Source organism: Myiozetetes cayanensis, unplaced genomic scaffold (genome assembly GCF_022539395.1).
Source record: "Myiozetetes cayanensis isolate MyiCay16 unplaced genomic scaffold, myiCay2020 scf20-37, whole genome shotgun sequence".
NCBI classification, from domain to species: domain Eukaryota; kingdom Metazoa; phylum Chordata; class Aves; order Passeriformes; family Tyrannidae; genus Myiozetetes; species Myiozetetes cayanensis.
The window spans coordinates 13366691-13382097 of NW_026087412.1; the positions used below are offsets into that span (position 1 = coordinate 13366691).

At 55.2% G+C, this 15407-nt stretch overlaps 2 protein-coding genes across 6 annotated transcripts in view; one reads left to right on the forward strand and one right to left on the reverse strand.

Annotated features, from left to right (window-relative positions):
• Positions 1-12: 12 nt before the first annotated feature.
• On the forward strand, positions 13-3236 carry SNRNP25 (small nuclear ribonucleoprotein U11/U12 subunit 25). 2 transcript variants are annotated; one of them, XR_007629172.1, is made up of 7 exons: positions 13-215; positions 301-391; positions 465-570; positions 656-730; positions 1679-1741; positions 2491-2620; positions 3054-3236. XR_007629172.1 is itself a non-coding variant. In XM_050317232.1 (6 exons), the coding sequence occupies exons 1-5, from the start codon at positions 36-38 to the stop codon at positions 1731-1733; spliced, it is 507 nt and encodes a 168-aa protein (XP_050173189.1). In that variant the 5' UTR covers positions 14-35; the 3' UTR covers positions 1734-1741; positions 3054-3236. The 2 variants fall into 2 exon arrangements, 1 of the variants encoding a protein (XP_050173189.1); XM_050317232.1 differs by lacking the exon at positions 2491-2620 and having other exon boundaries at positions 14-215.
• Positions 3237-3372: 136 nt separating this feature from the next.
• Positions 3373-15407, reverse strand: part of RHBDF1 (rhomboid 5 homolog 1) — a 34569-nt gene continuing 22534 nt past the window's right edge. For all 4 annotated transcript variants that reach the window (XM_050317215.1, XM_050317217.1, XM_050317214.1 and 1 more), the window contains 14 exons: positions 14087-14293; positions 13349-13471; positions 13029-13189; positions 10651-10902; positions 9933-10044; positions 8956-9030; positions 8247-8408; positions 8062-8162; positions 7355-7418; positions 6804-6898; positions 5841-5916; positions 5260-5360; positions 4839-4992; positions 3373-4132 (listed from right to left, as the gene is read on the reverse strand). In XM_050317215.1, the coding sequence (XP_050173172.1) occupies positions 3713-4132; positions 4839-4992; positions 5260-5360; positions 5841-5916; positions 6804-6898; positions 7355-7418; positions 8062-8162; positions 8247-8408; positions 8956-9030; positions 9933-10044; positions 10651-10902; positions 13029-13189; positions 13349-13471; positions 14087-14293 (2103 nt within the window). In that variant the 3' untranslated portion in view covers positions 3373-3712. The remainder of the gene's footprint in view (positions 4133-4838; positions 4993-5259; positions 5361-5840; positions 5917-6803; positions 6899-7354; positions 7419-8061; positions 8163-8246; positions 8409-8955; positions 9031-9932; positions 10045-10650; positions 10903-13028; positions 13190-13348; positions 13472-14086; positions 14294-15407) is intronic.

The following is a 15407-nucleotide window of genomic DNA, read 5'->3' on the forward strand; positions in this document are numbered from 1 at the left end:
CGCGGGTTCCGCCGCGCCGCCCGCCCCTTCCGGCGATGGCGGCGATGGAGGAGCTGCCGGAGGGGCCGGCGGAGGAGCCGCAGGAGGAGCTGGCCCAGGAGGAGCTGGCCCAGGAGCTGGCCCAGGAGCTGGCGCACGCCGAGGTGCTGGAGCTGTTCCAGGCGGCGCTGGCGCGGCTGGTGCAGGACCCGCTGCTCTGTGACCTCCCGCCGCAGGTGGGGCCGGGCCGGGCCGGGCCGGGCGGGGGCGCGAGGCGGGCCGGGCGGGGTCCGGGCTCACGGAGCCGCCGGGCCCCCGCAGGTGACGGCGGAGGAGATCGGCTCGCAGGTGGCGCTGGAGTACGGGCAGGCCATGACCGTGCGGGTCTGCAAGGCGGACGGCGAGACCGTGCGTGCGTGCGGGGCCGCGGGGCGGGCGGGCCGCGATGGGCACGGCCCGGGCTCTGACCCGCTGTGCCCCCGCAGCCGTGGTGGTGGTGCAGAACGCCTCGGTGCTGGAGCTGAAGAAGGCGCTGCGGAGACACTTCCAGCTGCGGCAGGCGCGGCAGGGCGGTGTCCAGCACCTCAGCTGGTGAGCGGGGCCGGGAGCGGGGTCTGGAGCGCGTCCCAACCCTGTCCCGCTCTCCCGTGGCTGCCCCTGAGTGCTTTTCCCCCAGGAAGTACATATGGAGGACGTACCACTTGACCTACGCTGGAGAGAAGCTGGCGGATGACAGAAAGAAGCTGCGAGAGTGAGTAACTGGGTGTGCTCCGGGGGGCTGAGAGGCGCCGTGGGTGCCCTGCACATCCCCACAGGCAGGGCTAAGGCTGTGCCCTGGCTCAGGTGGGTCCTGCGCTGGGAACTGGCTGGAAGGTGGGGCAGGCAGACTGAGAGGCTCTCTGCAGGACAGCATGGCCTTGGGGGGGTTCCTCAGCCATCACCATCCTGTGCTGTGCTTATCCAGTTCAGACCATCCCAAGGCACTGGGACATGCAGCCCTTGGTCACCTGTCCCAAACTGCTGCAGAACAGATTATACTGAGCCTTGCAGAGCTGCTGATGTAGAACAGAGGAGGAGGGAACAAGAACTGGCACAGCTTGTCCAGGGACGTTGGACAAGGCCTTGAGGAACCTGGTGTAGTGGGAGGTGTCCCTGCACGTGGCCCAGGGGGGTTGGGACTGGATGATCTCTAAAGTCCATTCCAACCCCTTAACGTCCATGGAGAATGCCAAGCAAAGAGCAGACTGAGGATATGTGTGTCGATCTCTGGATCTGCTCAGGCACCTCTCAGAGACAATCTGGTAACAACAGTGACAGGTGACTCCCACATTTCCATGCCCATTCCTGGGAATGAGGAGAGATGAAGCACTTTCAAGCATTCTGCTGTTCCATACAGCAGTGCTGAGTGTGCCAGCCAGTGTGCACATCAGTGAGAAAAGGTGGTCTGAAGTATTACAAATTTAGCAAGACAGCAAAGCTGACCTTGGAAGACTGAGCAGTGGGTGACAGATGTTGCATTTAAGGGGTGGTTGGAGGTAAAGGCAGATGATCAGATCCTTCAGGGCTGGCAGCATGTGAGAATTTTAATGTGTCCCATGATCGTACGAGTCCATCTGCCCCTGAGAAAGAGGACACTATAGGATTTCAAAGGTTGTTTTTCCTGGGAAACTGGCACATAACAGCATAACTCTCTGTTCAGGTACGGCATCAGGAACAGGGACGAGGTCTGCTTCATAAAGAAGCTTCGCAAGTGACCTGTTGGGTAAGTCCTCAATGTGCATTAAGAGCTCCCAGTTCTTCGTCTTCTTCCTCTGGGCCGTGGTGTTCAGGCTCAGAGCAGCTGCTGTTGCTGCTCTCCACTGTATGGCAGAGCATTTCTGCATGAGGCTGTGGCCTGTTTCCATATCCTGGTGCTGGTGGTTGTGCTCTTCTCAGGGTAGGGAGTGATAATTCAGCTGCTTCAAGTAACACACACTGGGAGCAGCAGCAGGGAAACCTTAGTGCTGGCAGTGGTGTGTGTCTAACTCTACTTCATGTTTAGACTCTGAACCTGCTCCCACAGTGTCCTGAGACTCATTAAACATGGTGTTCCTTTGCTGGGATTGCTTCTAGGACATTGCTTTCTTTTAGGCTTCTTAAATGTCTGGGAATCGCTGTCAGGAGCGTGGCTGGGTGCTGATGAACCCCTGGGAGGAGGAGGGTGCCTGTATGACAGATGATGGTCATCACCAGGTCACTCTGGTGCTTGTGTGAGCCTCAGACTGTAATCCCTGAGTGCCTGCTCCTCCCACTCCTGTGCCACTCTGAGCACCTGCAGCCAACAGAAATGTCCCTCTGGTGCTCCCAGGGAAATGCAAGGAGCACACACAGCGTGTTCTCTGCTGTGCCACAGTGCATGTGTACTGAGCCATCCTTCTCAATTACTGCAAGCTATGAGGAATTAGGAAAGGGACCTCAGCTTACACAGCCTGTAGTTTTTGACTCCCAGTCTGTCCATTTTCTGGTTTATAGAAACTCGAGTTCAGCTGATTCACTGTTCTCAGGAGACAGGACACATCACTGGGCAACTTTTGGTCATAATACTTTGTGCAGCTGATGCCTTTAAGAACACTTCCAGCACAGGAAGCACTGGTAGCCACAGGTAATTTACCTGTTTGTAACTCATGCAGAAATAATTCTGGTATTATACTGCTATTTTTAGAAAGTTGTGCATGCAAACACAAGATGTGGCCAAGACTCTCAAGCTTACTAAGTTTAAAACTGTGTCTCTAAAAACACGCTCACAAGGCTGAAAGAACAGTGGGAAGAGCAGCTCGTGCAAACCCTTGGGTTTTTGTTTTGCTGCTGGGGTAGCTGGGTTAGAAACTGTTGCTTTATGACCACAGTAACCTTTTCTTCTTCTTTCAACATTTGCAACATCCACATGTGTGCCCTCCGAGCAGCCACCTGCTCCAGGGTGCCTGTGACCACCCGTGGCACCGGCTGATCCTTCCTGGACAGTCAGGGCAGTGTGGTGGTGAGAGCCCAGCATGCAGTAACCGTTGTCACTGCCAAGTATTTTCTTTCCTTAACAGAGAGAGAGCAGACAAACCAGCCCTACCAGGACCAGACTGTGGATTCAGCACTTCCCCGGAGGAGAAGGTTGAAGACTCTGAAGAGGAGCAAACTCCACTGACTGGACATTCTCACATGTTTTTTGTGGTTGCTCTTTGTATGTGGAATGCACTTGCAGGGATTAAAGAGACCTTCTAGTTTTCTGAGGCTTTTCAGGCCCTTATTTCCAGCTGCAGATCTGCATCTGGCTGGTTTTGGTGCTCAAAGGGGATTGATTCTCCTGGGACAGGGAACAGTGTAAGTGAGGTTAAGTAACAAACGTAGGCACAGACTATGCAGAACAATTAACAGTAGCTAAAACGCTACCTCACTGTTTAATCACCACCTTAGCAGTAGTAAACAACTCTGGTTAAAAATGTAGTATTGAAACTAGTGTAATAAAAATAATGGCAGCAGAAAAGGTTCAATACAATTGAACAAGGCACAAACGTTCTGTTTTCAGAGTCTTCTGAGATAAGGCAAAAAACATGCCTGCCAAGTGCTAAGGAGACAGTTTAAATTAACCACGGGCAGGGTTAGAAGTGTCATTGGATTAGAGGCTTTGTCCCCATGGAACTGGCACAGCAAATGCAAAGACAGTCCATCTCCAGGGCCTGCTCGAGAAGCCAGCCTTTGCCTTTCAGTGGAGCTGTGCGTCCAGGTCGTACTTCTCGCAGAATTTGTCTGTGAATGGTATACAAGTGAGGAACTCGCACCACTCGCACTTGATGGGGTAGAAATAGAACAGAATCACGAGTCCTGAGAAGAGTGCAATGAAGATGAGCTGGAAAACTATAATTTGGCATCGTTTCCTATATAAATCAAACTTCCCAAAGCTAATGTAGGGCAGGAAGGCAAAGGAGAGGAAGAAACCGCTGATAAATCCTGAAATGTGAGCGAAATTATCAATCCAGGGCAGGAGGCCAAAGGCAAAAAGAAAGAGCACCACAGCCAGCAGCTTGAAGAAAGCCCTCCATGGGCGTGCCAGGATTTGCCAACTCTGGAAGAGCTCCACAAAGAGACAGGCCAGAATCCCAAACTGGGATCCTGCAGGGCCAACCTGCAGAAGAAGAGCATTACAGATAAGGTGAGGGCTCATGCCATCTCCCTGGCCTCTGCAGCCAGCCCCAGGCATCAGTTACTTGTTACTCAACTCCTCGTTCGGTGTTTCTTGGGGAAGAGACACCACAGCCTTCAACTTCATCCCTGTAATGGGGTACAAGGAGTAAAGGGGCCTGGTGGGATTTAGGACCAAGGTGTGAGGCCAGCAATCCCCAGAACAGACTTTGTATTTAAGGTGGGCAGGTCTGGTTTAAGTTGCCAGAGAAGAAAGCCCTTGAAGGCAATCTCCTGGCTCCCGCCACCCACCATGCCCTCTTCCTCATGGGAGCACCTGGAAGATGGTCCTGCCATGCAGTCTCCTGTGGGCAAAGCTGAGCTCTGCCCTTTGCCCCTCTCGTGACACCGGAGGGTCTCTGGCACCAGTCTACAGCGCTCGATTCCCAGCCTGCCTGAGGCCTCTCCTACCCCAGGGTTGGCAGCTCCCCATTTGTTATGAGGCAGCTTTGTTCCTGCAGCCAGCCTGGGCCAGGCACTGGGAAAGCCCAGGGTACTCTGGGAGATGTTGCTGCTGATGGTGTGGTGCCATCTTCTAGCTACCAATCTGCCAGCTCTGGTGTCTCTGCCCGTGCCCCAGAGGCACAGCCATGGAGAGAAGGGTTGTGTTCAGGGCAAGTTACCAGCACCCTGGTCTGCAGGAGACCCACCTCTGCTCTGTAGGGTAGAAATATTGCACTGGCAAGGTTCCCAGTGATGCCACTGAGAAGGTAGATGATAGAGATGCGGTGCCATCCTGCCAGCTTCTCTAGGTCCCGCAGGATCGTCATTTGGAAACAGATTGAAACCAGACAGTGCAGGATCCTGCCAAGTGCAGAGTACAGGAGCTGAAGCAGCAGCCACTGAAGTCACCCCTGTGCTCGTGTTCTGTCCCCAGCCTTGCTGAGAGCTCCTGCTCTGGCCTTGCCCACGCCACTAATCCCTCCCAGCAAACACAGGATGGTAAACCTTGGCAGGGACCACAGCTCAGCACCCCTGAGTCCCCCGGGAAGGGACAGCCAGAACAACTCAGCAACCCCAGGGCTGAGGGTCCCCCCATCCAGACAGGGGAAGTTTTACCCCTCTGCTTACCCAGCGTGGAGGAAGAGCGAGAGCCAGAGGCGGTAGAACTGGTCGGGGACTTCTGGATTTAGGAAAGGGAGGAGCCCACAGACGTCATCCATGCAGTGCACCTAGGGCAGGAGCAGGGATGGGAGGGGCCCTTCACCAAGGCCAGGGCAGAGCCTGCAGGTACCTCTGGCAGAGGGGCTCCTCCTGCTTCTCTGCTGAACCAAGTCCCAACACCAAGTTACATGTGACCCCAGTGCTTCCCTGTGGCAGCTTTATGCTCCTTCTCCAGCCCAGCACACACAGCCAAGGCATCTGCTCTCTCATGGAGCAGGACAGGTGCCTTCTCCCCCTGCCTACACACTGGTCCTGTGCTGGGCTTTCACAGCTGCCAGCCCAAGTCCTGAACTGGCCTCCAAAGAGCGACAGATGCAGCCAGCTCTGCCACTCCAGTCTGGATCAGCAGCTTCCTGCAGGCTCAGGGTGGGACAGGACACAGGACTGCCACCCACACTGCAGCACTGCCACCCCTCAGACCTTGCCAAGCTGGCAAGGGGAACTGGAGGGAGAAGAGCAGCCATACAACCCCCCAGCTCCACACTCACCTGAGAGCAGAGCGTTGCCTCCTCGTGGAAATAGCCCCGCATAAATTCACAATACTCCCGGGAGGTTATTTCACACCTGCAGGAGGCACAAGTCACACGTGGAAGGGACAATGGATCACTCCTGTGTCCTCTCAGGCCCTTACCCCTTGTCTCATCCCATCTGTGAGAACTGATGCCTTCAGCTGTTGTAGTGTCTCAAAAGAGGCACAAATACATTCCCATTTAGCCCAGTGCCACTCTCCACACACCCCTCCTGCTCCTCTCCCACAGGGAACCCTGCCTCACCTCCACACACCGGCATACAGAGCCTCCAAAACAGATGCTAAAGCTGAGCTATTTACAGCTATTGACAGCCTGGGGAAGCTGTCTCAGGCTGGGGGAGTCTTGTGCCTCTGCAGCTGCCAGAGTGGAAAGGGGCCTTGGCCAGGAGCATCCTGGTTATGACCTTCAGGGACAGAGAAAGAAACTCCTTGGGACAGCACTGATTATTCTCCCCAGTAGGGAAAGCCAGGCCCAAGCACTGGGTAACTACTCAAGCTCAGGAGCAACTGAGGAAGAACAGCATCCTCCTCTTTTGCAAACCCAGGGCCTGGCATGTCCTTTGAGTGCTTGTGGACTCCATGTTGGGGCCAATGTAGCTGGACATTCCCAAGGAAAAATGCAGAACTCCTCAGCAGAATTATTTAATCCCTTATGATCCAAGTCCCTCCAAACTGCAGGACCAGCTGAGTGAGATACCCTGCTGCACCAAGGACTCATGCTGGCTGTTATCTCCTGCTCATCCCAGAGTCCTGCTCTGTCTGGGAGACCTGTCCTGGCCCTCTGTCCAACTCCCCTTCCCAGCAGGGCTCTGGGCTGTGTGTGGAAAGGACAAGGAGGACAAATGGCTGTGTCTACAACCTGAAAAGACCCCCTGTGTCTCACCCCAACACCCAGCCCCTCCACACAGGTAGAACTCCTTACCTTCCTTTGGTCCCAATGCAGCAGGGCCTGCCTGTAATCACACAGTCCATGTGGAGGTGGTTGGTGTAATTCCCAGCACTGTTTTTTGTGCAGATCTGGAAAACGACAACAGGCTGCAGTCAGACAGCCACAGCTTTGCTTGTTGCCTGGATAAAATCAAAACAGCCCCCTGGGAAGAAGCCAGTTCCCAGACAGAGGCCTCCCTCTGACAGCAGGATGGTGCCTGTTACTCCATCTGCACGAGCATCAGTTGCCACCTCCTCTCCAGCCCTGAGGCTGAGTTGGTTTCCATCCTCCTGTTACCCTGGTAGGGCCCAAGGCTTTAGTTGGCACAGGGGCCCAGGGCTTTAGTTGGCACAGGGCAATTTGCTGGAGGGCTCTGAGCCTTGGCGAGGCAGACCCTGGCTGCCCTGAGTTGGTGCTTGTGACAAGCAGCAGAAGCTGCAGCAGAGGCCCTGCCCTTCCAGCAGCAGAGCTGTGGCTCTGCCCAGGGGGATGCCAGTGCCAAGGTCCAGCTGCCCTGCAGGCTCTGTGCCTCCCGGGATGCTCACCGGCCACTTGGTGATGTCGTCTGGCCACTCGTGGGGCTCCATCGAGGCTGGCTGCTCACACACCCTGCAGCAACAGAGCACAATCAGCCTGAAATACCTTTCCCCAGCACCAGGCAGGATTCCCACACTGTCCCTGTCCCCAGGCTGCCATCCCACAGCTCTCCTCTGTCCCCCAGATCAGCCAAGGCCGTGCTCGTCAAAGCCACAGCCTCCTTCCAGTCACGGCTGCAGCACAAAGGCAGGAGAGCAGGCAGCTGCCCAGCAACCAGCTGGATCCCTTCCAGGTGGACACACCCAGAGGGTGGGAATTCAGCTGCTCTCAGCTCTGCATCAGCCCACAGGGAGCGTGTGCAGTGCCACCCAGCAGCTGGCAGGGCTTGGGGCAGAGGTGTGCTGGGAACTGCTACACCCCTGTGTGCGTGGGGAGCAGGTGAGGAGGGGAAGTGGGATGATGAAGGCACCCACAGCTCCCAACAGCCACTGTGCAGGTGGAGCAGCAACAACAGTGGAGACCAGGGGTGAGCAGAAATAAGATCATACTCTGCCTCAGCCTCTCCTGCAGTCATCAGGACAGGCAGGGACATCACTGGTCCATATCCCTTGGTCTGCACAGCAGCTGCTGTCCCATCCAGCAATCCACTGTCCTGGGACTGACTCATCATCAGCCCTGTCCCCTCAGGATGGCAGCTGGGCCAGGCAGGACCTACCTGGGGTCCTGATGACAAACAGACCCGAACTGCCTCTTGTTCCCTGCCAGCATCGGTGTGCTGGGGTGATGGGGCCACTTCACCCACACGGCCAGCGTGGACTGCAGGAGAGAGGAGAGGTGCCACCATGAAGCCCAGGGAGGGAGAAGCACCAGGGGCAGCAGGGAAGGGGCCCAGGCACTCACTGAGCACTCCTCCTCCGAGGTCTGCACGCAGCCCGACTTGTCGTTCCGCACACAACAGGCCGAGTGCTTCTCCTTCTCCCTCTTGGCGCTGATGAAGCTGTGCACCTGCTGGTCCTGCCTCATGCACGGTGAGAACTTGGCCCCCAGGTGGATCAGGGCCTCCTGGCAGAGAGGAAACACCCAGCTCAGCCAAGGGGCAGAGCAGGCTGGGGGGACTGCACGTGGTGCCCCTCTCCTGACTCAGGGGACCAGGGACAAGTCGTGCATGATGAAGCCCAACACACACCAGGCACACTCTTGGTATTTGCTTGGAAGACAAGCCCAGAACAAAAGTTCAGGGATTTCCTTGCCTGTGGTCCCAGAAAGAACAGCACCGTGGCTGGGAAAGAAAACTTTGGGACGTTGTTTCTTCATCTTTGTCTTTCCCGGGTGGAATGGCATCAGGAAAACAATACAACTAACTCCTGCATTTTCTCTAACCCCAGGCTTGGCTTTGTAGGGACAGGGTGCCAAGCAGGAGTGCCCAGGTCCATCCCAGCCTCCAGGCAGCCCATTCTGTGGGTGGCTGGGGCTGGGAGCACCTCTGTTCCCTTAGAGCTATGGCAGATCCCCAAGCTCCAAGCAGGGGAGGGCTCCAGTCCCTGGGATGGCACAACTGCAGCGCACAGTCCCCCACCTGCCCACCAACAGTGCCACCAACAGCACTCACTGAGCTGGGGCCGATCCAGAAGTTTTCCTGCTGAACGTACTTGACGTTTTCATAAACCCCTCTGTTCCGCAAGACCTGCAAGGAGAGAAAGCAAGAGCCCTGTGAGCTCCTGCCCACAGGGTCAGCAGGGCAAGCAGCAGGGGCTGGTGGGAACAGCGCCCAGGATGAACAGAAATCCCCACAGGCAATGACTGGGCCCATGGTTTCTCAAACAGCTCTTTTGCAGGATTGCAGGTAAAAAACCCTGTCAAGATTTGGGCACCTTCATCTTAAGATTTCTCTTCAAATGTCTCCCTCTGGCTACTTCAGCTTTCAAAAATTCCAAGGCCTGCAGACCTGGGAGTGGCCTGAGAGCCTGCGAGAAGCTTCACACAGCTCAGCAGCACAGGCAGCACCAGCTGGCAGTGCAGGCCCAGGTGCTGGTGGCAGTGCTCTGAAAGCTGTCAGACACATAGGTGAGAAACTCCCCAGGCATTCCCTGCGTGGAACAGGGGCACGGCTGTACCCCAGAGACCTTTAAAAACGTGTGGGAAGGCTACCAACAGCTTCAGGATCAGCTCTCAAAGTCAAACAGATCAGTTTTGCTTCTGGCAGAAGCAAAATCCTGCGACTGCTGCAAAAACCTAGCCCAAGTTTGAAATATTTCCCTGCCACGAACATCCTTCTGGTCTCCACCAGGAGGGGAACAAGTTGTTTGGAAGTGCTGCCAGCACAGCCAGAGCCAGAGCCTGTGAAGAGCCCTCCATGCTTTGTGTCAATATAATCTGCTGTCAAGAGCAAGGTGGCTGCAGGAGGGAGGGATGATGGTGTGGGGGCTCACAGAGACGCTGCAGGCAGCCCCCCACAGCTGGACACCCAGAATTCAGCCATCAAGGCCCTCAGGCAAGTAGCCAATATGCTGAAGACTATGACATAAGAGCCAGCAGCTGGAAGCTGAGACACAATCACGCTCCAGGCAAGTGAGGGGAGTCACTTACTGAATCAACAGTTTCGTGTTGTGAGAACCCCACGGGGGCGATGCCGTAGATGCACACAGCCAGGATGGTGATGAGGGAATGCACAAAGGTGACCCAGTAGGTGAAGAAAGGCCTGGGTGGAGGGAAAGGGAAAAGATCAGAGGCAGAAACCCAGCCATACTGCACCTACTCACAGAACACAGGAGAAAAGCTGCTGCTTTTCCCCAGGGACCTCACTAAAACCTGGGGTACACAGCTAGGATCACCTAGGGATGCCCAGGACTGCAGGCAATGATCTAAGGCCTTGCTGGCAGACAGACCCTGTTTACTCTGATTCCCCCATTACAGCAGGCAACCACCTTTTCCCAAGAAAACATCCGTGAGAACACTGAAGCCTGATGCCAAACTGTGCCGTGTGTCTGAAGTAACGAACCCAGGGGAATGATCAGAGAGACAGGGATACCTGAGCCTTCCTGCTCATCACAGGACAGTGCTGGTGGGGCAGAGACCTGCAGTCCCTCCAGGCAGCAGAGATCCAGACACCCAAAGCAACATGGAGCCAGGTGAGCTCTCAGTGCACGGTGACACCGACACGGTGCTGTCTGCTGGCCCTGTACCCCAGGGATACACTCTGGGGGGTCTCAGCAGCACCCCGAGGTAGTGACCTGAGTCCCCAGAGGGCAGCAGCACTCACCCACTCACTGGGTGTGCTGGGCACCTCCCCTGCCTGCAGCCTCACCTGTGATCGTCCATGTCCTCGATCTGCCGTTTGACGTAGCTGTCGATGCGCTTGCGGTACGTCCTGTTGGTCAGCTTGCCCACCATGCCCAGCCCGTAGGGCCTCTTCTCCTTGGCAAAGAGCTTCCTGACGGGCACGGCGATGCGCTGCCCGCGCCTCGGGGGGCTCACGCTCACCACCTCCTGCCGCAAGCGCACCTTGGGCTGCGCCAGGCCCCCGTCCTTCTGCTTCCTCCAGCCGCGCTCCAGGGGGCTGCAACCAAAAGCAGGACAGCCATGGGGGACCAGCCCTCCCCTGCTCCTGGGTGGCAGCAAACCCTCTGCCTGTGCCACTGCTGAGGGCACGCAGGGTGCCCTGAAGTGGAAGGTGAACGTCAAAGGGTTGCACGGTGCCAGCAGATGACAGCGCGGGACGACACGCAGAAGGTGGCACGAGGCAGCTGTGCCAAACTAAGCCCCACCACTGAGGAGCTCTCAAGGCTTTAAAGTGTTTCAGTAGCAGGCACATCTGCAGTCTCAGTCACACCAATTTCCTCCTCTACTTCATTCCTCTTACTCTGCTGTCTGCTGTGAAATGGAAGTGGAGTTTAGCCTGGAGTGGAAATCCCCACCTTTAAAGCACTGCAGTGGGATTGGACTGGCAGGTAAAACCTCCTGTGCCCACCAAATCAGGCAGAGGAGAATCCAAGCAGCTTCCCAGACCAGGAAAGTGGCACTGTCACATGCTGTAAGCTGTTACCTCCCACAGTCTATTCCCCCCTTTATTTGTACCAATGTGTGCGTTTTTAAGAACAACAAACCCAGGCTTCAACACCACCATAAAAATCCCAAGCATCCTGAGCTAAAAGGAGATGTTGTTACCAAAACAGATCCGATGAAGGTTGCACAGGTTACTGGTGAATAGTATCTGCTTTGTAAGTCTCCATCATATCCAGACAGTTTTGTATTTCCTTGCTCTTAAACTGCAGTGTGGAGGTTCAGGTCTGCAGCAGTCAAACCCTGACCAGAAAACCCAAGTACCTCCCATTTCACCATCCTCACTGCCTGGCACTGGAGTAGGCACGGCCCTGGCATGTGCTCTAGTCCAGTTTACCTCCTCTGGCTTCCTAAATGTCCCACTCTGCACACAGACAGGGGTTGTCAGAAATGGTGAGAGAAACCAGACAACAAACTTTTTGCTGAAAGATCACCAGAGCACCTTGGAGGGAGGATGACAGCTCTGAAGAATGGGCAGGCAACAGGATGAGGGAGGATCTGAACCTCTTTAGCCAAAATACTGCTGGAAACTTCAGCTCTTTTCAATATATTGCACCTTGCAGAAAGATGCATTTTAACACCCCAACTTCCCCTTGGGGTGTCCTTCTCCCACAGAAGGTGCAGATTGCACTTGCCCCCAGAGCTGAAGTGGTTTGTGTGTTACACAGGTGCTGTTTCCCAGGATTTCCTGTGCTGGGCTGGGAGCCTGTGCCAAAACAAACACCTGGCCACGTGAAGGACACCCGACCGTGACTGTGATAACAGCCCTCTGAAGTGTGAAAGAAACGTCTTTTCCTCAATAAATAGAGCTATTTGAGGAGATCCAAGCGGTGCCAAGAAGACTGGAACCGTCTCAGAGGAGTGACAACAAACTCCCACCATTCTCTGCTTCCCCTTATGTTAAGACTGAGCCAAGTTCTTGGAAACACTTGAAGGGAAAGCGCCAACACAGCAAGATGGGCTGTGAGCAGCAGAACCACAACAAGGACCTCCCTGTCTGCTCCATGTTCACACCCAGCAGAGCTCTGTGCTGGGGTGAGCTGCCAGCTAAGCCAGAGCTGACTCGGAAACGACACTCGGAGCAATTACTCAGTACCAGTTACTCAGGTGGAAAAAATCCAGGCATACAGTACAGCACCACCCACATATTTGTAGGGCTCTCGGCATCAGTGCCACACCTTTCTCTCGTTTCAAGTGAGGAATGTAGCCCAGCTCGACACTCAGCAATGCTTCACACTGCTCCTTGGATCAACACAACAGTTACTGGTGACTGTTGCAATGGCAACAGCCTTCTTGTCTTTGCTACGCTCTCCATAGCCAAAGGCTGGGCCCCCAGCACCCTCACAGCTGATTTAAAGTGTCTTTTGTTTCCTCAAGGCATTATACAACCTCTGAAACACATTAAGTGAGGCTGGAAGTTGCTGGAGAGACTGCAGAGGTGGCCTCAGAGTCACCTTTCACACGCCTGGGGAGCTGGTTTTAAAGAAAACCCATCCCTGCAGTGCTCTGAGCTCTGCACAAGCACCCACAGCACTCATATGGCCTCCTCTACACAGAAGGTCCCACTCCAAACAGGTTGGTCACCCCATATTAGGCTTTGGCAGCTTCCAGGAAGATACTCACAGTAGTAAGTGGCTTCTTTCGAGCTCGTTTTTGTCCAAGGCACCTCCTGTGAGATCCGTCTGATCTGGAGGTTTCACCTCAGCATCTTTGATTGCAGCTTCTGATGGCGACTCAAACACTTCATCTGGGTAAGTAGAGAGCTCCTCATGAAGGACTCCTTCCTGGGCAGAGACACAGAAGTCCCATCAGAAGATGCCAACCCCCATTTGTGACACCAGCCCTGGCAGAAAGCGGTGCTGCTGCCTTCAACACACAGTCCTGCCAGGACTGGAGTCTTGCCCTGCCTTTGGGGCCAGCACCAGGCCAGACCTGCCCCTCACCCGAGCGAAGAAAGAAGTGTCGAGCTCATCCGGAAAATCCACCGTGTCCTCCTCGAGGAAACTGGCCGGGGTGAAGCTGCGCCGCTGAGCCCTCCTGAGCGTGCTGTCCTTCACGGAGCGGCCCTGAGCCAGAGACAGGGGCACCAGGTCACTGCCAGGCACACACAGGGCCACCCCAGCCAGTGCACAGGGAGCCCAGGCGCTGAGCTGCCTCATGGTTGTGTGTGGAGCGCAACAGACTTGAGGTGTGACACCTTCCTGGTGAGACTCATGGGTGAGACCCTGCTCCTCAGTCCACGGTGCCCATCTCCAGGCTCCTCCACCACACAGTGCACAATGACTGACCAAACCAGTGATGGGTGGTACTGGGCACAGCAAAAAGGTCACTGGGCCCAGGAAAGCAGACACATGGAAGGATAAAAAGACTTGTATAGTAATAGCCTTGGGTATTTCTGCTTGTCCATGACTGCTCACCAGGAGCAGTTCAACCACCCAAGGGTCCAGGCAGACTGAACTGAACCTGCTGGAATGCTCTGAGGCTGCTGGCAAAAAAAGGCCCCAGGCAAAAAAAAGGGAAAGCAAAAGGGGAAAGCAAAAACCGAGCCACCATCCCTGCTTCTTGCCAGTCCTGCCTCCCGGACACGTGGCTGCAACAGAGCAGGAGGTGGCCGGGCTTCCTCCCCTCCACCACGGCCCTCCCCACCCTCCCTGCTCAGCAGCTCCTTCCCTCAGCCGTACCTTCACCAGCGCCGCGGCCGCTCGGAAGCTCATCTTGGCCACCGACTCCCGCTTGCGGCGCCGGGGCAGGCGGTTGAAGCCGGAGCGGGAGCTGGTGAAGGAGCAGAGGGACGTGGCCCCGGGGGTGATGGGCGTGTGGGGGATGCTGCAGCCGTCGGTGTCCTCAGCCATGCGGAACGCTCGGCCGCGGGCCAGGGGGTCTATGATCTGCAGGGAGAAGCCCATCAGTCCGTTCGTCCCCAGACCCTTCCCTACCCAGCCCTCCTCCCTCCAGGAAAACATCTTGAGGCCGTGACAGGGGCCTGGCTCCTGGGACTGACCAAGAACCAGGCTGGATGGACCAACAAGCAATTCTACAACAGGGAGATACAGAATAGCCTATTGCAAGCTAAGGCCTAGTTGTAAGACTCAAGCCTAAGTCCCAAAGCTCTCCCTCTCCCCTTTTTTTTTTCTCTTTTGTTGGTATTGACTATGGTCATCCAGGACACCTCAAACCTCCTTCAGCCCTTCCTGAGCTCTTGGTTTCACTCTCTCCGTGCCAGTGAGCTCTACAGACAGAGAATGTGCTGTCTAAACAGGAGTTTGAGAAATCCCTGAAAACAGCCAGGTTCCTTCTCCAGCTAGTTTCCTTCCTGAGACTGGACAGCTCAGGACTTAAACAGTATCCTGTTATCCTGTTGAAGCTTAACTGTATATTTACATCTGCTTCCATTAATTAGGTTTAACAGCTGGATGGAGCAGGCAAGCTTCCAAGAGCTGCAAGCCCTTCTTTGGGACTCCTCTGGCCAAAGCTCTCACTTATTCCAAACATACGAATCAACGTAACGAAAATATTGCCTTCAGCTACAAACCTTGCCTCTGTCCTTACATCATCACAGCTGTGGTTTCCATATGACCTCTACGCTTTATCCTAAGGTTTTACGAGCCTTTTTAATCCACAGCTGAACACTCAACGGGAAGCTTGATGGGCTTACACATGCACTGACACCGTGTTCTGATTTAACGTAGCCCACAGAGAGCCCAACAATATTTCTGTGGCCGAAGACCAACTGCAAGACTCTTCAGCTGGCCAGGAAACAGGACAAAAGGTGAAACCTGACTGAAAAATGCATAATATTCTCCTCTGTTTCAGTGCTGCAGCCATGCTGCAGGTCCTGCTTTGGCAGGAATTGCTTCCCACTAGCCCAGGCTGCAGTGGGGCTCACTAAAGCACAGTCATCAACCACAGTGATCAGTGTTGATGAGAGGAGCAAAGGGAAGGGCTGGGACACTGTGGGTTAGTTCAGATGTGCTCAACTGGGGTCACAGTTAAAGGCAGTGA